Here is a 22,510-nt window from a genome sequence, read left to right as displayed (position 1 = left end):
GGCAGAGGGGAAGGTGTAACTGATGGTAAAAAAAATGAAATCAATTCGTTAGAAGGGAATAACATAGGGTCAGAGGGTTCTCGGTTGTTGTGGGTAGAGCTAAGGTACTGCAAGTGTGAAGAGAGGGGTGCTAAATACAGACTTCCAAACAGTAGTAAAGATGTGGTCTACAAATTACAATGGGAGATAGAAAATGCATGCCAAAAGGGCAATGTTACAATAGTCATAGGTGATTTCAATATGTGAGTAGATTGGGAAAATCGGGTTGGTGCTGTATCCCAAGAGGGGTAATTTCTAGAATGCCTATCAGATGACTTTTAAGGAGAGCTCATGATTGAGCCCACTAGGGGATCAGCTGTTCTGAATTGGGTGTTGTGAAATGAACCGGAATTGAATAGACAGCTTAAGGTAAAAGAACCCTTTAGGGCAAATGATCGTAATATGTTGAAATTCACCATCCAGTTTGAGAAGGCGAAGCAACAGTCAGATGTGTATCTGTATTACAGTGGAGTAAAGGAAATTAAAGGTATGAGAGGAGCTGGCCAAAATTGATAGGGGAAGAAAGCACAGGCAGGGATGATAGCAGAGTAGCAATGGCTGGGATTTCTGGGAGCATTTGGGCCACTGGAAAACGATGCTGGAGAGGTAGTAATGGGGTTCATGGAAATGGCAGACAAGCTGAATAAGTATTTTGCATCAGTCTTCACTGTGGGGGATACTAGCAGTATACCAGAAGTTCAAGTGTGTCAGCAGACTGAAATGTGTGACCATTACTAGGGAGAGGTTCTTGGAAAACTGGTCTGAAGGTAGGTAAGTCACCTGCACCAGATGGTATATGTCATGGGGTTCTGAAAAAGGTGGCTGAAGAGATTGTGGAGGAATTAGTAATGATCCTTTAAGAAGCAATTGATCCTGGTGTGGTTCTGGGAGGATGGAAAATTGCACATGTCACAAGAAGGGAGAGAGGTAGAATAAAGGAAATTATTTGCCAGTTAGTCTGACTTCATTGTTTGGAAAGATGTCGGAGTTTATTGTTAAGGTTGTGGTTTTGGGTTACTTGGAGGCACATGATAAAATGAGTCATGGGTAGCATGGTTTCCTTAAGAGAAAATCTTGCCTGACAAATCTGTTGGAATGCTTTGAAGAAATAACAAGCAGTAAATTTAAAAGGGAATTAATAGATGTTATGTATTTGGATTTTCAGAAGGCTTTTGACAAGGTGCCATACATATGGTTACTTTCCAAGTCAGAGCCCATGGCATTACAGGAAAAGCACTAGCATGGATAGAGCATTGGCTGATTGGTAGGAAGCAAAGTCTGGGAATAAAGAATCTTTTCTGGTTGGCTGCCAGTAACTAGTGGTGTTCCCCAGGGGTCTCTGTTGGGATTGCTTTTTACATAATATGTCAATGACTTCGATGACAGAATTGATGGCTTTTTGGCTAAGTTTGCAGACAGTACAAAAATAGGTGGAGGGCAGGTAATTTAGAGGAAGTAGAGAGGTTATAGAAGGACTTGGATAGATTAGGAGAATGGGCGCAAAGAAGTGATAGAAGGAATACAGTGTCATGAAATATATGGTCATACACTTTGATAGAAGAATTCGAAAATCTGAGGTGCAAAGGACTTGGGAATCCTCATGCAGGATTCACTAATGGTTCATTTGCAAGTTGAGTTGGTGTTGAGGAAGGCAAATGTGATGTTGACATTCCTTTTGAGAGGACTAGAATATTAAAGCGAAGATGTAATGTTGAGGATTTATAAAGCACAGGTGAGGCCTCACTTGGACTGTTTTGAGAGGTTTTGGGCCCTTATTTAAGAAACAACTTGTTGACGTGAGTGGGTTCAAAGGATGATAACAAAAATGATTCCTGGATTAAAAGGTTTTTCATACCTTTGATGGCTCTAGGCCTCTACTCACTAGAATTCAGAAGAGTGAGGAGTAATTTCAATAAAACCTATCTAATGGTGAAAGGCCTCGATAGAGTGCATGTGGAGAGGATGTTTCCTGGGGTGAGGGACTAAGACCAGAGAACACAGCCTCCAAAGAGAGAGGCGTCCTTTTAGAACAGAGATGAGGAATTTCCTTAGCCAGGGAATGGTGAATCTGGAATTTGTTGCCACGGGAGCCTGTGAAGGCCAATTTATTGGGTATAGTTAAGGTAAAGGTTGATAGATTCTTGATAAGAAAGGGTATGGGGAGAAGGTAGGAGATTGAGGCTGAGGGGGCAAATGGATCAGCCATGATAAAATGGTGGAGCAGACTTGATGGGCTAAATGGCATACTACTTCTCCTGTATCTTGCAGCCTAAAAGCTTTCTACATGTATCTTGTAGACCATGAGGGCCAGTCTCTGATTGTCAGTGTTAATGGAGGCTAGTTATCTCGTCAACTGCTGGGAGCTTGGCAAAGATTGTTAAGACAAAATATGAGATCTCATCCCTAGCAGATCTACACCTAACAAGTCTTTAAATTTTGCTATGTGACAGTAGCTTAACTTTTTGTCTTTTGTTACTTTAGAAATTACATTATTTCTTTTCTGAAAAGTGTTATTTATAAAACTTACAGCAATTCTAGCACAGATTAAGATACTCCCATTTCTTCCACTTAAAAAAAACTCCATATGTAAGAAGCCATCATAGTTAGCTCATGAGTGAGACTGAACTTAGAGTATTGTGTTCAATTCTGGTCACCTCATTATAGGAAGGATGTGGAAGCTATGGAGAGGGTGCAGAGGAAATTTACCAGGATGTTGCTTGGTTTGGAGAACAAGTCATATGAAGCAAGTGTAATGCTCACGTGATTGGCTGGTGTATGTCTAGGGGAAAATTCGTCCACCCTCCTCCCATATATGTGGATTCTGTGAAATGCACACTAATACAAACTCTCACACACAGTATCAAACCGCACACCATGTACGTTTACAGAATACTGTTTATAAATCTTACTAGAACTAAGTGATTAATAGCGATACAATATATATGAAAGAAAAGAAAGGAAAGGTGCCAGAACTTAACAGGGTTCAGTCAACTAGTGCACAATCATTGGAGCTCAACCACCGAAGTTTTCGGTCCGCTATTTGATCTCCTCCGACCTCCATGACCCGCATGCCTGGGACCAACCTCGGTGGTCGACCAGAGCGCATCCAGCACCCTCCACCTTCCTCGCAATCTCCTCTCCAACTCCCTATAAGCCCACACAACAACCGCTCACAGGCCCACAAGAAAGAGTAACAAGAGTATCCCAATTGGTTAACAAATGAATACAATTCTCATTATCAGTAATTATAACCCAAACAAGCTGTGAGAGTGCTCTGCGAGAGAAAGCACTCTCTCACCAGTTACCATAACAAAGAAGCATTCCTACTTTTAGTTAACAAAGAAGCCATTTTGAATAACATACACAGTAACATAAGAAATCCCTTACACTCTCCCCCCCAGCAACAAAAGTCATGCCCTCATGACATTAACAGAGTTCCCCAATGCTTCTTGCAAGATACAAGACCCAACCCAGGTGCAGAAAGCAGTGGCATAACTTCCCAGGGCAGTAGACAAGGTTAGCAGAGCTGGGACTGTTGTCTTTGGAGCGTAGAAGAATGAGAGGGGACTTGATAGAGGTCTACAAGATTATGAGAGGCATAGATAGGGTGGATAGTCAGTACCTGTTTCCCAGGACACTAATAGCAAACACCAGAGGCCATATGTACAAAATGAAGGGAGGGAAGTTTAGGGGAGACATCAGGGGTAAGTTTTTTACACAGAGGGTTGTTAGTACCTGGAATGACTTGCCAGGGATGGTGGTGGAGGCTAAAACATTAGGAGTATTTAAGAGCCTCTTGGACAGGCACATGGATGAAAGAAAAATAGAGGGTTATGGGGTAGTGTGGGTTTAGTACTTAAGGATTATATGGGTCGGTGCAACATGGAGGGCTGAAGGGCCTGTACTGTGCTGTAGTCTATGTTCTATGAATCATTAACAGCACTAAATTATTAATTTAAGTTACTAACTTTAATTGTTGCAGACTCACAAGCCTCGTATGTTTGATTTTGAGCTTCCTGATGTATCCTTGACTGATTTGCAGTTTCTGCAGTCGTGTTGCCCTTCAGAAGTTCAGCCATTTCTCAGGTAACTTGCACATTGAGTACTTCGAGCTTGATGCAAAACAATCCAAATATGAAGACCTAAAGTGTTGATCCTTTGTATAAAACCTTAGAAACAAAATATTACTTTCATATACATACTGTGATTATATGCACCAGTTTTATTCTTTTCTAGCGTTCAACGTACTTGAATGAGTTCAGATTACCTTTAAAGTGTGATAGAAATGGAAATTTCCTTTTTAAAAATAGTTTTGTAACTAAAGCCATTGAAGAATGCGGTCCTATCTGATTTGATTGAACTGTGACTTTAATGGAAAAAAGCTCTAACATTACCAGCTGAATATGACAGGCCTCTTAAGTATCCTGAGTCATGAGTGCATTTTATAAAATTGTATTCTTTAGGAGAATTTTAAAGGAGAATTGTTATAGTAGTAATTTTTTAATGGGGCAGAAAACTTCGCAGTTGAGCGTAATAGTATCTGAATTCTCAATTCTGACTATTTTCAGTCTAGCACTAAGGCAGTATTGGGATTTTTTTTAGGTATGCCAACATCCCCCCCACCCCCCACCCCAGCGCTCTGCTAACCAGGATGAAAGGAATGTTTTGCTTGTGTTGCAATTTATTTGGATATAGGCAGTTATGAAATGATTATATTATTGCATACAGTATAATTTTGAAGAGCGTTAAATATATTAGTTATGGGATGAGAGTTGTGTTGCAACTTCAGTAGTAGTGCAGTAGTGCATTCGGCCCTCCTTATCCGCAGGGGATTGGTTCTGGGACCCCCCCCCCCCACCCCCCATGGATACCAAAAACTCTGGATGCTCAAGTCCCTTATGTAACCTGTCTCGGTGCAGGTGGACTTTAGGACCCGGGGGAGCTCAGCCCCACCACCCTCGCCTGCTGCTGAATCTGCAGTGTTTCTGTTTCGTTGACGGAAAATGATCACAATTGAAAATAAAGTGGAAATAATAAAGTGATCGGAAAGAGGTGAAATGCCATCGATCATTGGAAAAACGTTAGGCTACAGTCGGTCAATGATCGGAACAATTTTAAAGGATAAAGTGAGAATATGGAGCATGTGAAAGGCCCTGCCCTGATGAAAACTACAATTATTACTAAGCAACGCAGTGGTTTAATTATTAAAATACATATAGTTCTTCAGTGTTTTATATGCATAGAAAGGTAAAATATATACTATATACTAGGACAAATGTTTGACTGAGGCTAAATAATACCAGATGTACCTGTTCCGACTTGCGTACAAATCTGACTTAAAGACTGCCTGTACTTTAAATCATTTCTAGTTTACTTATAGTATCTAATACAATGTAAATGCTATGTAAATAGTTGTTATACTGTATTGTTTAGGGAATAATGACAAGGAAAAAAATGTCTGTACATGCTGAAACAACGAGTGCTGGAGAGAGAACTTCGGGGTTTTTCCAATCCACAGTTGGTTGAATCCGTGGATAAGGAGGGCTGACTGTATTTATTCTTAGGCATTCATGTTTTACCTAATACTAGTTCAGTAATCACTCTGCTCAATTTGAAAATAGGTTGCATTATTTTTAAAAGGCATCTTTCTCTTGCAAAATTAAAATCATTGAGAATGTTAAGTCTAAGAACACTTTCTTCCTTTGCTTGGTAAAGCTTTCTACCATCTCCCTGTCAATAAGTGGTTGAATTATTTAAATTTCTAGGCCAGGCATAGAATTGGAACAAACCATAGAGCATGATAAATCTAACAGATGAAAGGAAAAAACAAAAGTATAGGTTTTAAAAGTGATTCTCTTGTATATGAGTTCAGTAAGCCATATATTCTTAATGGCAATGTGCTGTCATTTATATGCATTCATTATTTTCGGAAGGCTACAATTTTCAGTGCTTTGGGATTAAATTTATTAAAAGAATGTAATGTAATTATAGTAAAAATTGTAGGAAAACCAACACCTGACTTCTATATGATTGCTTTTGTGTGATTGACGCAATAATGTCCCTTTTGGTTCTGGATTCTGCTGTAGTGGAATCTTCACTATTTCCATAAGACCGATAAGATATAGGAGCAGAATTAGGCTGTTGGGCTCATTGAGTCTGCTTCACCATTCGATCATGTCTGATCCGTATTTTTCCCCTCCTCAACTCCATTACCCAGCCTTCACCCCATAACCTTTGATGCCATGTCCAGTCAAGATCCTTTCAATCTCTGCATTAAATATGCCTAACGACCTGGCCTCCACAGCTGCCTGTGGTAAACATTACAAGAATTCATTATCCTCTGGCTAAAGAAATTTTGCTGCATCTTTTCACTACATCCTTCTATCCTGAGGCTTGTGCCCTCTTGTCCTAGAACCCCCTAGAAACATACTTTCCACATCTACTGTCCAGGCCTTTCAACATTCGAAAGGTTTCAATGAGATCCTCCATCATCCAACTTCCAGCGAGTACAGACCCAGAGCCATTAAATGTTCCTCGTATAATAACCCTTTCATTCCCGGAATCATTCTTGTGAACTGCTTCTGGACCCTCTCCAATACAAGCACATCTTTTCTTGGATGAAGAGCCCAAAACTGCTCATAATGCTCAATATGAGGCTTCATTATTTCATTATAAACACTCAGCATCACCTCCCAGCTCTTGTATTTAAGACCTCTTGAAAGTAATGATAACATTGTATTTGCCTTCCTCACCACTGATTCAATCTGCAAGTTAACTTTTAGGGTGTTTTGCACAAGAACTCCCAAGTCCCTTTACATCTCAGATTGTTGGGTTTTCTCTTGTTTAGAAAATAGTCTGCGCATTTATTTCTACTACCAAGGTGCATGACCATGTGTTTTCCAACATTGTATTTCATTTGCCACTTTCTAGTCCATCCTTCTAATCTATGTCATTCTGCAGCCTGTTTCCTCACCACTACCTGCCCCTCCACCAATCTTCGTATCATAGAACCATAGAACATAACAGCACAGAAACAGGCCTTTTGGCCCTTCTTGGCTCTGCCGAACCATTTTTCTGCCTAGTCCCACTGACTTGCACCTGGACCATATCCCTCCATACCCCTCTCATCCATGTACCGTCCAAGTTTTTCTTAAATGTTAAAAGTGAGTCTGCATTCGCCACTTCAACTGGCAGCTCATTCCACACTCCCACTACTCTCTGTGTGAAGAAGCTCCCCCTATTGTTCCCTTTAAACTTTTCCCTTTTCACCCTTAACCCATGTCTTCTGGTTTTTTTCCCCCCTGTCCTCAATGTAAAAAGCCTGCTTGCATTTACTCTTATCTATACCCATCATAATGTTATACACCTATATCAAATCTCCCCTCATTATTCTACACTCCAAGGAATAAAGTCTTAACCTATTCAACCTTTCTCTGTAACTCAGTTTCTCAAGTCCCGGCAACATCTTTGTAAAGCTTCTCTGCACTCTTTTCAACCTTATTAATATCCTTCCTGTAATTAAGTGATCAAACTTTGCAACAAAACCATCTATTCCATCATTTAAATCATTGATATACAGCATAAAAAGAAGCAGTTCCAGCAACGACCCCTGTGGAATACCTCTAGTTACTGGCAGCCTACCAGACAAGGACCCTTTTATTTCCACTTGCTGCCTCCTACCAATCAGCCAATACTCTAACCATGTTAGTAATTTTCCTGTAATACCATGGGATCTTAAGCAGCCTCATATGTGGCACCTTGTCAAAGGTCTACTGAAAGTCCGAATATACAATATCCACTCTGTCTGTATCCTCTTTATCTATCCTACTTGTAATCTCCTCAAAGAATTACAACGAGTTTGTCTGGCAAGATTTTCTCTTAAGGAAAGCATGCTGACTTTGTCCTGTCTTGTCCTGTGTCACCAAGTACTCCATACCTCATTTTACCAATTGATTCCAACATCTTTCCAACCACAGAGGTCAAGCTAACTGGTCTATAATTTCCTTTCTGCTGCCTTCCTTCTTTCTTAAAGAGTGAGTGACATTTGCAATTTTCCAGTCCTCTGACATCACATGAGAGTCCAATGACTTGAAAGATCATTGCTAATGTCACCACAATCTCTACCAGTATTGCTTTCAGGAATCTAGAGTATGGTTGATCTTGACTGGGTAACTTTTGTACCCTTAGGTCTTTCAGCTTTTTGAGCACCTTCTCCCTTGTAATAGTAACTGTACTTACAGTATAATATCTGGCACACTGCTAGTGTCTTCCTCAGTGGAGGCTGATGTAAAATACTCATTTAGTTCATCTGTCATCTCCTTGTCCCCGTTATCATTCTCCAGCCTTATTTTCTAGTGATTCTATATCAAGTCTCATCTGTTATTTTTTTACATAAGTAAAAAAGCTTTTACTATCCACTTTGATATTGTTTGCTAGCTTGCTTTAATATCTCATCTTTTCCCTTCTAATTATTCTTTTAATTGCTCTCTGTAGGTTTTTAAAATCTTCCGAATCCTCTGTCTTCCTGCTGATTTTTTGCTTTCTTGAATGTTCTCTCTTTTGCTTTTACATTAGCGTTGACATCCCTCATCTGCTATGGTTTTACTATTTTGCCATTTCAGTATTCCTTCGTTTTTGGGATACACCTGTCTTGCACCATCCTCATTTTTTTTTCCAGAAACGCATGCCATTGCTGCTCTGCTGTCATCCCTGCCAGCATCTCCTTTCAATTTACTTTGGCCAATTCCCCTCTCATACCACTGTAATTTCCTTTACTCCACTGAAATTCATCATACATCAGACTTTACTTTCTCCCTATCGTATTTCAAGTTGAACTCAAACATATTGTGATCACTGGTTCCTAAGGGTTCTTTTACCTTGCGCTCCCTAATTGCCTCAGGTTCATTACGTAACACCCAATCCAGTATAGTTGATCCTCAAGTAGGGTCAATGACAAACTGCTCTAAGAAGTCACCTCATAGGCATTCATCAGACTCATTTTCTTGAGATCCATTCCCAAGCTGATTTTCCCAATTGATCTGCATGTTAAAGTCTCCCATGACTATCATAACATTGCCCTTTTGACACACAATTTCTATTTCCTGTTATAATCTGTGGTCCACATCCCAGCTACAGTTGGGAGGGCTGTATATAACTGCCATCAGGGTTTTTTTTACCCTTGTATTCTTAACTCAACCCACAAGAATTCAATGTCTTCCAATGCTATGTTACATCTTTCCACTGATTTAATACCATTCTTTACCAGCAGAGCCACACCACCCCCTGCCTACCTTCCTATCCCTCTGATATAACATGTAATTTTGGATGTTCAGCTCTCAACTACAATCATCCTTCAGCCATGATTCGGTGATGGCCACAACATCATATCTTACAATCTGTAGTAGTACAAGAAGATCATCCACCTTATTTCTTGTACTCTATTGAATATTGAAAGATCAAGGTAGAATGGACATCGAGAGAACATTTCCTAAAGTGGGGGAGTCTAGGACCTGAAGGCACAGCCTCTGAATAGAATGAAATCCTTTTTGAACAGAGATGGGGTGGAATTTCTATAGCCAGACTGTGGTGAAGCTGTGGAATACATTGCTGTATATGGCCAAGTCATTGGGTATATTTAAAGCAGAGGTTGATAGGTTTTGAATTAGAAAGGGTGTTAAATGTCAAGTGGTGGAGGCAGGCGAATGGATTGAGAGAGGTAATAAATCGGCCATAATAGGATGGAAGACTGGATGGGGTGAATATGTTTTAACCTACAATTTGAGAAGGAGAAGGGAAAATCGGATGTGTCAGTATTACAGTTGAACAAAGGGAACAATGGAGCTATGAGGGAGGAGCTGACCAAAGTTCAATGGAACAATACCCTAGCAGGGAAGACAGTGGAACAACAATGGCAGGTATTTCTGAGAATAATGCAGAAGGTGCAAGATCGGTTCATTTCAAAGAGGAAGAAAGATCCTAAGGGGAGTAAGGGGCGGCCATTGCTGACGAGGGAAGTAAAGGGCAGTATAAAAATAAAAGAGAAGTATAACATAGCAGATGAGCGGGAAACTGGAGGACTGAGAAGCTTTTAAAGAGCAACAGAAGATAACAGAAAAGGCAATACACCAAGAAAAAATGAGGTATGAAGATAAACTAGCCAAGAATATAAAGGAGGATAGCAAAAGCTTCTTTAGGTATGTGAATAGCAAAAAAATAGTTAAGACCAAGATTGGGCCATTGAAGATAGAAATGGGTGAATTTATTCTGGGGAACAAGGAAATGGCAGATGAGTTGAACAGGTACTTTGGATCTGTCTTCACTAGGGAAGACACAAACAATCTCCCAGATGTAATAGTGGCCAAAGGAACTCGGCTAAAGGATGAACTGAAGGAAATTTATATTAGGCAAGAAACGGTGTTGGATAGACTGAGTCTGAAGGCTGATAAGTCCCCAGGACCTGATGGTCTGCATCCCAGGGCACTTAAAGAGGTGGCTTTAGAAATCGTGAACACATTGGTAATCATTTTCCAATGTTCTATAGAATCAGGAACAGTTCCTGCTGATTGGAGGGTGGCTAATGTTGTCCCACTTTTCAAGAAAGGAGGGAGAGAGAAAACAGGGAATTATAGACTGGTTAGCCTGACGTCAGTGGTGGGAAAGATGCTGGAGTCAATTATAAAAGAGGAAATTTCGACACATTTGGATAGCAGTAGAAGGATCAGTCCAAGTCAGCAAGGATTTATGAAAGGAAATTCATGCTTGACTAATCTTCTGGAGTTTTTTAAGGATGTTACTATGAAAATGGACAAGGCAGAGCCTGTGGATGTAGTGTACCTGGACTTACAGAAAGCTTTTGATAAAGTCCCACGTAGGAGATTAGTGGGCAAAGTTAGGGCACATGGTATTGGGGGCAGAGTACTGACATGGATTGAAAATTGGCTGGCTGGCAGGGAACAAAGAATAGCAATTAACGGGTCCCTTTTGTAATGGCAGGCTGTGACCAGTGGGGTACCGCAAGGTTTGGTGCTGGGACCGCAGCGGTTTAAAAATATACATTAATGACTTAGATGAAGGGATTAAAAATTAGCAAATTTGCTGATGACACAAAGCTGGGTGGCAGTGTGAAATGTCAGGAAGATGTTATGAGAATGCAGGGTGTCTTGGACAGGTTGGGTGAGTGGGCAAATGTATGGCAAATGTAGTTTAATATGGATAAATGTGAGGTTATCCACTTTGGTGGCAAGAACAGGAAGGCAGATTACTATCTAAATGGAGTCAAGTTAGGAAAAGGGGAAGTACAACGAGATCTAGGTGTTCTTGTACATCAGTCAATGAAAGCAAGCATGCAGGTACAGCAGGCAGTGAAGAAAGCTAATGGCATGCTGGCCTTTATAACAAGAGGAATTGAGTATAAGAGTAAAGAGGTCCTTCTGCAGCTGTACAGGGCCCTGGTGAGACCCCACCTGGAGTATTGTGTGCAGTTTTGGCCTCCAAATTTGAGGAAGGACATTTTTGCTATTGTGGGAGTGCAGCGTAGGTTCACAAGATTAATTCTCGGAATGGCGGGACTGTCATATGTTGAAAGATTGGAGCGACTGGGCTTGTAGACACTGGAATTTAGAAGGATGAGAGGGGATCTGATTGAAACATATAAGATTATTAAGGGATTGGACACACTGGATGCAGGAAGCATGTTCCCGCTGATGGGTGAGTCCTGAACTAGAGGCCACAGTTTAAGAATAAGGGGTAGGCCATTTAGAACAGAGATGTGGAAAAACTTTTTCACCTAGAGAGTGGTGGATATGTGGAATGCTGTGCCCTAGAAGGTAGTGGAGGCCAAGTTTCTGGATGCATTCAGGAGAGAGTTAGATAGAGCTCTTATAGATAGCGGGGTCAAGGGATATGGGGAGAGGGCAGGAACGGGGTACTGATTGTATATGATCAACCATGATCACAGTGAATGGTGGTGCTGGCTAGAAGGGCCGAATGGCCTACTCCTGCACCTACTGTCTGTTGTCTTTTGAATAGCCTAATTCTGCTCCTATGTTTTAAAGGACCATAAAGCTACAAGAGATAGGAGCAGAAGTGTGCCATTTGACCCATCGAGTCTGCTCCGCCATTCAATCATGGGCTGATCCAATTCTTCTGGTCATACCCACCCCCCTGCCTTCTCCCCATACCCTTTGATGTCCTGACTAATCAAGAACACATCTATCTCTGCCTTTAATGCACCCAATGATTTGGCCTCCACAGCTGCTGATGGCAACAAATTCACAGATTTACCATTCTCTGACTGAAGTAATTTCTCTGCATCTCTGTTCCAACTGGATGCCCTTCAATCCTGAAGTTGTGCCCTCTTGTCCTAGACTCCCCTACCATGAGAATTAACTTTGTCATATCTAATCTGTTCAGGCCTTTAAATATTTGAAATGTTTCTATGGGATCCCCCCCCTCATTCTCCTGAACTCCAGGGAATACAACCCAAGAGCTGCCAGACATTTCTCATGTGGTAACCCTTTCATTCCTGAATCATTCTCGTGAATCTTCTCTGAACCCTCTCCAATGTCCGTATATCCTTTCTAAAATAATGAGCCTAAAACTGCACACAATACTTGGCAAGTGTGATCTCATGAGTGCCTTATAAAGCCTCAACATCACACCCCTGCTCTTATAATATATACCTCTGGAATTGAATGTCAACATTGCATCTGCCTTCTGCAGCACCGACTCAACCTTGAGGTTAACTTCTAGAGAATCCTGCACACGGACTCCCAAGTCCCTGTGCATCTCTGCATTTTGAATTCAAAATAATAGTCTGTGCCCGTTTATTTCTTCCACCAAAGTGCATGACCATACACTTTCCAACATTGTATTTCATTTACCACTTCTTTGACTATTTCTGTAAACTATCTAAGTCTCTCTGCAGTCTCTCTGTTTCCTCAACACTCCCTGTTCCTCTACCTATCTTTGTCTTATTGTTTTACTTGTATAGAATTTTAAAGACAAATGGATAATTCTTTGTACCTGATCTGTATTTTAATGGTCCATAATTTTGCTTAATCATATTGTTAATGTTCTAATTTCTGCTCTGCTACATGTGAGCTTCTCTGTAAAAGTAAGCGTTCGGCACGGACTAGAAGGGCCAAGATGGCCTGTTTCCGTGCTGTAACCGTTATATGGTTATATGTTATATGGTTATACTTGGGAGTGAACAAGATACTAAATAACCATCTTTTCAGCTATTTGGAGAAATCATTGAACAGGGAGAATACTTCCCTTAACTTTAATATAGCTTTACTTTGAGTTACAGAGCAAGCTTCCGAGCTCAAGTTGGTCTATAAGTTTTTTGAAATTTCAGTGACAGATCTGTCAATAGTTGTGCTCATTAGTAGGCAATTCCTGAGATTTTGGCATTCCTTTTCGTCGTCTAATAGGGTGATGTAGTTTTCAATATTCTTCAGCTGTCTTGGCGGGGAATCCACACACTGAACTTGATCCAGGTTGCCTGACACAATGTAATGAGCATGGGTTTAGAGGGAAGAGATGATACTTTTATTTGATTTAATTAAGTTACTCATTGGACTAAGTGGGCCTGTTACTTTGCTGTATCAATACATTTTTTTAAAAATTTGTGCTTTCAATAATTTGAAACATTTTCATAAAGGTAAGTTGACAGCTGACTGAAATATTAAACAGTAAATTTTAACAGCTGGCTGTGGAGTTGATCAATGTTCAAGTTGTTCTATAGCCAGCCACTAGTGTTGGGAAGATTGCAAACTGTCCTGTTCCTTGCTGATGTGCTGGGAGCCAGTCTCCCAATGAAAATGAAAAACTGTCCTTGGACCTGCTGGAAGAAACTGCATACCTTGAGCTTTGGCTGGTAGACTTAGGGTAGTGAGGATCTACATTGTTTAGCACAATATCATGGGTCGAAGGATCTGTGCTGCACTATTCTATGTATCACATTTTAAATCTGGTAACTATTCTGCTTGGTATGAAACCGCAGGCATGCTTTTGCATTTTGCATTTTTTTGAGGACTTTGAAAGCCAACCCCTCACAAGAATTGTTCTTTGTAGTTCAACTAAGTGATGTTCATTTGCAGATTTGTGATAGTACAGCACTCCATCAGTACTGAACTATTTTCTTAGCTTAGCTAGAATATTTGGTCATGAGCATTTAGTTTTCATCTATTGCCAACATTAGCTCTGGTTTAAAATGCCCTGCTGTTTTTTTTCTCTGAAACTTAATATTTTGGAAGCTGTAGGTTTAAACATTATCTTTAATTGACCTTTGCCTTCCGTAGACTAGGTTATCAAACTATCTACTTCAGATTGTCTTGAAATTTTGTACCTAAGTTATCTTGATGGCTGGAGTTGATACATTTAATCAGTACAGTGAAAATGTGAGGACTGATGTGAATAGTTAATACCAAAATGTGGAGTATACTCCAAGTTCTCCTGAAATCCTGATGAGACAAATACCCACCCACAATTTCTCTAGGCATTAAGGAAGCACTCTTGTAACTTCAGGTTACGTGCCCTGAGGATGTGGTTTCCTTAAAGACTGGAATTATCTCGTCTACCTTCACCTGCAATACTTGTAAAGATAAGGTTTTTACAGCAAGTTCAATATTAATTCATCTAAACCATGAGAATAAAGCAGGTAGGTTGTTGACACATTTCAGAAGGGTGATCCTTACAAGTGGACTTGGGACCATGTTAAAAGAATCATGGATGTGATTCTAATGTGCATGCTTAATATGTTTGCATCAGTTAACATTTCTATTTCAGGTATAGAAGTAGGGTATTGAATAAGCCTTTCACCCAGAAGGTACTAACTGAAATTATAGATTAATGACTGATCTCACAAATAATTTGAGTAACAGCAACCATTGCCTTACACTGACTAGCTTTGTTCATGAGACCATTACTCATGCTGTCATCATGCAATTACTCGGGCAAATGTTGTCAGTAGTGACATTTGAGATGTTCATTGCTCTACCTCTTCTACCTTGAATCTTTGATATAAGGACAGTGTCAAGTCAATAGGAAGCCATATTCAGTTATGTTAGATAACTGTTTATTTCTTGTTTCTTCTTTTAAGATCTAGATCAGTCAAAATTGATTAGTGGGTGTCTTGGAACTTACCTAAAGATGGTTAGACACGTTGAAAGGAAAGGCTACAAAAGTTAATTAAAATTGGAATTGCAAGTAGTCCTAAACTGTCTCCATATGACTGATAGAATAGCAGTACGTTGGTAAATCTGCATAAAAGCAATAATCAGTGTTCCGTGACTTTATTCATTTCTAACGGGATATATTTAAACAAGAGGAAAAGGTAGGTATAAAGTGCTTAACACTTACAAATAATATTTTAAATGATACAGAATTGTTACATCTGATACTATCCTCCACATACCACAGGTAAAATCAGCATAATGGGGACCAATGTTCTTTTAAAGACTTTTTTCAGCCAGAACCAACCAACTTTCCCTTCATATTCTACAGATATTCTGCAGTACAATCTGTTAATTGTGGTTTACAGTATTTTGATTTAAAATGTTTTCTATGACCAACAGACATGATACTTTTGAGGGGAAAGACAGTGACTTCGGTGTTTTACTGCTGAATGTTTGGGTCAGAGTAAAGTGGATTCAAAATTGGAACCATACGATTTCCATGCATCAAAGTTACCTTTGACTGCAAGATTTTTTTTTGTAATTGGCTCTTTTTTTTTGTGTTTGGTCAGAAATAGTTTTTGAAATGTATCTTCTTTATTCATCCTCTGAAGTGATATCACTTTCTTCATACAAATTCAAATGCTGAAGGATGTCTTTAGCCTTGGAATGAAAGATAGTGTATTTAATGCAACAAATCAGGGCCTTGTTGAGCAAAATCCCAATTTGAAGATCAAAACATTTTGAAAATTGGGGCTATTTTCAATTAACTTTCATGCTATAAGCAATGTATTGAAATTGTTTAAAACAGACCAAGAATTACTTAACCATTAATTTTAACTTTTTGGTAATAATCTTAACATCTACAAAAGTGAATGAAGGGCAATTTACCCCAAGCATGTACAAACTATAAAATATTTTAACAATTGCAGGCAATGACCATGTTAAGGCATTTCTATATCTAGAAGAGATGATGCATCTTAAATACCTTTAAATTCAGTCAATGTATCTGATCCATTTCACTAACTACTGATCATTATAAAAAGTTTTATTTTCTACCAAAAGCATTTTGCGAAGATCTTCGTGGTATGTGGAGGATAACAAATGAAGAAAGGTAGATTTACTCGCCTTGAGGTGCCGTAATTCTCATTCTTCAAATGAAGTTAACCACATACCAAATATTCTGCCTTTATTGTTTTATATGTCAGAGCTTTACATTTTTGTGCCTTCAGTTTTGTACACTTAATACACTTGCAAAATGTAATTGGATTAAACTTCCAACTAGACATTCTGAACTGCTAACATTTGCTTAATTGTCAAATTTCGCTGCCAATTGGGGGATGGGATTTCTGTTTTGTTAGCCTCTCTGATTGAATATTCTAAAATGACCACAAAGGGACACATTTTGCATCTCTAACATTGTTGTGCAGTTCTGGCTGAAGGTCTTAGAGTTTTGTTTTTATTTTTCCATTGCCATTATGCTGACCTTAACCATGGTATGTTGAGGATATCTTGGTCCCTGAAGTGGCAACTGCTTTCAAAGGTGAGTAACATTTAAATAGAAAAGCTACAAAACTTCAATTCATATCAGTTTAGTTCAACAGCCACGTATCAGTTTAAAGGTGAGCTGCCTGGCAACTCGTTTTGTTTTTGCTCCCCTTGTCATCTGTTAGAAGTATGGTTCAATTTAACAAAGTAGGTTGACTAACTCCTCACCCTAAATTGTCTTTTCTCCTGTAGAAAGGAGGTTCATCTTTTTTTCTGTAAAGTAGTTGACTTTGTACAACCATCATGTAGGTTTCATGAAAAATGTTGATGTGTTAGTAGGCCTGGTGAAGCATTTTTTAATGAGCATTTTTGCATTTTTTGATGTGATTTTCATTATTTCCTGGTTGCTTTCACAAAAATGCGGTCTTTTAGCAGAGTTGGCAAAGGGTTGACCCTATACTCAAGAATTTAATTTGTTAAATAAAAATACAAAAAATTGTTTTAGAGAATTTGGTTGTCCTAATTATTTTGATTTAAGTATATGAAAAATAATTTTGGTTAAGTTAATTTTTGTTTCTGGTTCTTTTTCCTTAAAGGGTTCCTACCATTTGTGACTTTGAGCCATTACATCAACATATTCAAATTCTACGTAACTTGGTCAAAACAGCCCAGAGTTTGGATGAAATGTCCCAAACAATTACAGACTTGCTCACTGAGCAAAAGGTAAATACTGTACTTTAATTTGTAGGGCTTGTTACTACTAAAAAATTATATAGAATGGAAGCAAGGCGAGTTGGCCCACCGTTCAAACTAACCATCAAATGCCCTGTGGACTAATTGTCCCCATTGTCATGCAACACATGAAGGGCAATTTGGAGTGGCCAGTTAACTTATCAAGGCTCACATCTTTGGGATGAAAGAGAAGACTGGAGAAACCTATATAATATCAGGGAATATGTGCAAACACCATACAGACAAAAATGAGCATATCTGTACCATTATGCTACCTTTTTTGGTTGTTAGCCAAGTATTTGAAATAGCAGTAAAATGTGTCTCTTTAGATCGTGTATAAATGGTGGTCTAATTTTCTTAGTCAGCCTCTCTTAGAACACAGAACAGTACCGACCCTTGTTGTACTGAACCAAATAAACTAGTAATCAAATAGCTAGCTAAACTAATCCCTTAGGCCTACACAATGTGTATATCCCTCCATTTTCCCCACATTCATGTGTCTATCTAAATGTATCTTAAGACTCCTTAAGGAATATGAAGGGCTATGGTCTGGGTGCAGGTCAATGGGATTAGGTAGATTAATGGTTCATTATGGACCAGATGGGCTGAAAGGCCTGTTTCTGTGCTGTAGTGTTCATCTAGTGCATGCTGATCTATTGTTGCCCAGACCCACTGATCTGCATCCAGACCGTAACCTATCCAAATTTCTCTGAAATAGTAAATTGAACCATATCTGCCACTTCAGTTGGCAGCTCATTCCATGCTGCACTCTTTCAACCTTGTTTTCATCTTTCTTGTAGGTAGGTGACCAAAACTGCACACAATACTCCAAATTAGGCCTCACCCACGTCTTTCGGAATTTCAACAGAACATTCTAACTCCTATACTTAATTCTTTGATTTATGAAGGCCAATATGCTAAAACCTTTCTTTATAACCCAGTCAAGGAATTACGGATTTATATTCCCAAATCCCTCTGTGCTGCACTCCTCAGTTCCCTACTGCTCCCTGTGCAAGTCATACCCTGGTTTGACCTCCCAAAGTGCAACACATTGCATTTGTCTGCATTAAATTCCATCTGCCATTTTACAGCCCATTATCCCAGCTGGTCCAAATCCTGCTGGTCCAATTTTGCTTTCCAAATTTGGTAGCCGCCTTACTGTCTACAATGCGCCCAGTCTTGGTGTCATCTGCAAATTTGCATTATCAACCAGATCACCCTAAGTAGTTGTGTGGTTAGTGCAATACTAGAGCTTGAGGCATTCCAGAGTGTTGAGTTCAATCCTGGCACCGTCTGTAAGGAGTTTGTATGTCTCTTTGTGAATTGCTTGTGCTTCTTTTGGGTTCTACAGTTTCCTCCCACAGACCAAAGACGTGCACTTCTTAGTAGGTAAATTGATTATTGTTAATTGTGTTATGGTTAGGCTAACGTTAAATAGGTGGGTTGTTGGACCGGAAGGGCTGATTCATGCTGTCTCGGCCTTAAATGTCGACTTGTACTCTTCTCCATCAATGCTGCCTGGCCTGCTGAGTTCTTCCAAAATTTTGTGTGTGTTGCCTCAAATAAAATAAATTGTTAATATAGATAATACATGCATATACTACTCATACACTGATCCTATTTATTCTCCAGATCCCCCTCAACTGACTCAAGTTCTAGGGGCACTTTTGCAGTGGCCAATTAATCTACCAACCAATGTGTCTGGGATGTGGGAGGAAACTGAAGCACTGGAAGGAAACCCACACTGTCATAAGGAGAACAATTAAACTCCACATGTACTGCACCAGAGGTTAAAAATGAACTTTGATCACTGAAACAGTTAGGCAGTAGATCTCCTAGATGCTACTGTATTGACCGAAAATCAACATAAAGGAACCACATTAATAGACAATTACTTAATGCAGCCAGGGTGTTTCATAGAAATATTAAGGTACGCTCTAAGGCCAATCAACCCACTGAGTTGATATTGGCTAGTTCCAGTCATTCCCATTTCCTCACCCTTTTCCTTGTAATGATCCATGCTATATTGACTTGAGTGCCAGCCAAAATCCCCTTTTCAAAGTCCTGATTGTTTCAATTATCTCTGCAGACTGAAAGTCCTTAATCTTCTTTTTCCTATCTAAATCTGAACAATCTTCTGATGGGAAAGCTTGAAGCTAAATTATATAAACTCAAAATGGATTGTATGCATCTCTGTTAAATTTCCTCTTAATATTAGCTACATGGCCAGCAGCCTAGCTTCTGATCTTGATTACCTAATCTTTACTTCTTCCTGAAAAAATTACCCATTGCTGGCTTTCATTTATTGTCAAGTTTCTCCAGGTGGCATTTGTTTTTGACCCTGATTTATTGTTTCCAAAAACGGACCCACAACTAGATTTGACCCCTCTCATCTATAGGTGACAAGCAGTACTGCATCTTAAATGATGTAATTTTATTTGGCATCTCAGAGGCTAAGGTCTGAGGGGGCAGCCTCAGAATAAAGGGATGTTTGGAATAGTGAAAACCAAGATTAATAGATTTTTGGTCTTTAGTAAGTCCACTGAAGATTTTGAGATGCTTTGAGTAGTTACTCTTCCAATTTCCTTATACCTGAAAATAAACTTAACTCATTTTTTTCATTGCAGGCAAGTGAATGTTATTGTAGGGTAGTTTGAGTATAATCTTGGGTTCAAAAATGTATATAGTTATTTGGAATTACTTCACTTGAATTAATTGATATTTCTCATTTGAACTCAATCTTTGGAAACTTGTATCTTGTCACTTTCATAATAGAATTGGTTTCAGCTGAAATGTTGCTATTTTAGTATCAATTGTTTGTGAAGTGTTTTTTATGTTGGTCATTCCAACAGTTCAGGGGTAAAAGGATTAATTGAGTAAATTATAAAATAAACAACTAAATTTTCATACTTCCAATTACTTTGCATAAGTTTTGGTGTCCAAGTACCAAGTTATTCAGTTTGACTCTTTATAGATGATTTTGTTAACATCATTGTTTAATCTTACAGGCTTCGCTTGATCAGCCAACGTTAGCAACACCAACAGCACACAGGCTTGAAAGCGCAACCGAAACTAAAACTACCTCTCCTAGAGTCAGACCCACTCTTAGCCTTCAGGGTCCAATATGTCCATCAGCAAATGTTCCTGCCTCACTAGAAGAGTTATCCCCTGATAGCATTGATGCCCATACATTTGATTTTGAAACAATTCCTCATCCAGGTTTGGAACAGGTTCTCAAACAGGGTTCTGTAGATATGGATTCATTGGCAGAAAGTCCAGAATCCGATTTTGTTTCAGCTGTAAATGAGTTTGTGATTGAAGAGAATTTGTCATCACCAAATTTAAACAGTGATCCACAAAGTCCAGAAATGATGCTTGAATCTCTTTATTCTTCTGTTATTAATGCTATTGATAATAGACGCATGCAGGATACAACTCTTGGTGAAAAGGAAGACTCTAATGAAGTTGCAAATTTAAAAGTGCATATAGAAAGATACAGATTTATCACTGAAATGTCCCAGTCGCATTTTACAAGCATTAGGAAAGATCTTAACCATTTCCGGGCACTTGTCCAGAAGGAGCAATGTGATTTTAATAGTTCCATGAAAAGTGTTGGTGAAGAATTAAGAAGCATAATCAAAACTGTCAAATGCAGAGTTGAAGCAGAAGCAGAAGAAAATTATCAGCAAAAATTAGAGGCTTTAAGTAAGGATTATGAAGACAAATTGAGCAAGTGGAATGTTGAGGCTGAGATGACTCGGGAAATTGTGGAGAAGTTGAAAAAGGAAATACTTGAACTTGAAGATAGTATAAAAGAGAAAGATGATGAAATTGCTGTGACACGATCTAAAAATGAAACCTTTGTATGTTTACAAGTTAGTAAAGAAAAAGAAATTCAGAATCTAATGGAAGAGAGGAAGAAACAGGAGATTCAAATCCAAGAACTCAATCACTCACAAGAGAGTTTATTGGAAGAATTAAACGCACTTAAAATACAGGCGGATCAGAAATTGGCAAAGTTAAGGGAAGAACTTCAGAATCTTGAACAAAGACATTTGAAAGATATGAAAGATTGCCAAACTAGACATCAGCAAGAGATAGAAAAATTGACAACTGATCACTGTAATCAGCAAAATGAAACTCAAAGGGAAAATAAAGCAAGATTAGAAAATGTGGAGAAGGCCCTTACCCTAAAGCTACAGGAGCAAGAGCAAGAACTCAGTGAATGTAAATTTAAAGTGTCTGAACTTTCTGACTTGAGGTGTAAGCAGGAAGTTGAATTGGCTTTGAGGGAAGGTGAAACTGAGGAATTAAAAGAACTTTTAAAAGAGAACCAAGTCCAACAAGAAGAGATTATAAAATGTGAGGTAATGAAAGAAACTGAGAAATGCAGCAAAGAGATAACAGAATTGAAACAGCAAATGCAGCTTCAAAGGCAAGAACATGATGTGGAACTTGCAGAACAAAGAACACAAATGGCTATAGAGAGAAAACAGTGCATTTCTGAAATAATGGATAGGCATGAAAAGGAGATGACCTCCCTCAAAGCTGAACAAAGCAAACTGGATGCAATGAGACAACAGGCGGTTGATGCAGAAATAGTGCTAAAGGGACAAGTTGAAGAGCTCAGTAGCAAGTTAAAACAATGTTTGAAAACCATGGATAAACAAAAAGAGGAAATGTTTTCTGAAGAAGAGAGACTTGTCTTTGAAATTGAAACAAAATATGAAGCTACTATTCGTGGTCTTCAGGAAGAGAAAGAACAGTTGCTGAACACACTAAGCCTGGAGGGGAAAGAAGAGGATAGAAATAAAATACATGAGGATTGTGAGAAAAAAATACAAGCGCTTGAGCAAGAAAAACAAGTAATTGAAAGTCAACTTGAGCAATGTAGAGCTGAGAGGTATGCAAACATTGCTGTTATCTTCATATTCATTGGTAGAAGTATCAAATATCTTAAGTTTTGTGTTCCGTGTTTTTCTTCCAGTTAACGGATTAAATTTTAAAATAATGCCGAACATCTTTCATGTTTTGTCCAGTATTTACTCCTGGCCTACTTTTGTCTGAGAAAATAG

The 22,510-nt window shown here is 39.0% G+C and overlaps 1 protein-coding gene across 3 annotated transcripts in view; it reads left to right on the top strand.

Moving 5' to 3' along the window:
- rb1cc1 (RB1-inducible coiled-coil 1) overlaps nt 1-22,510 on the top strand; it is a 193,915-nt gene that overhangs the window by 93,077 nt on the left and 78,328 nt on the right. For all 3 annotated transcript variants that reach the window (XM_059980959.1, XM_059980953.1, XM_059980943.1), the window contains exons 12-14: nt 4,022-4,125; nt 17,300-17,426; nt 20,444-22,338. In XM_059980959.1, the coding sequence (XP_059836942.1) occupies nt 4,022-4,125; nt 17,300-17,426; nt 20,444-22,338 (2,126 nt within the window). The remainder of the gene's footprint in view (nt 1-4,021; nt 4,126-17,299; nt 17,427-20,443; nt 22,339-22,510) is intronic.

The sequence above is a fragment of the Hypanus sabinus genome, chromosome 1 (genome assembly GCF_030144855.1).
Source record: "Hypanus sabinus isolate sHypSab1 chromosome 1, sHypSab1.hap1, whole genome shotgun sequence".
Classification (NCBI taxonomy): Eukaryota; Metazoa; Chordata; class Chondrichthyes; order Myliobatiformes; family Dasyatidae; genus Hypanus; species Hypanus sabinus.
Note: the sequence above shows the minus strand (reverse complement) of the source record. Positions and strands in the feature narration are given on the sequence as shown.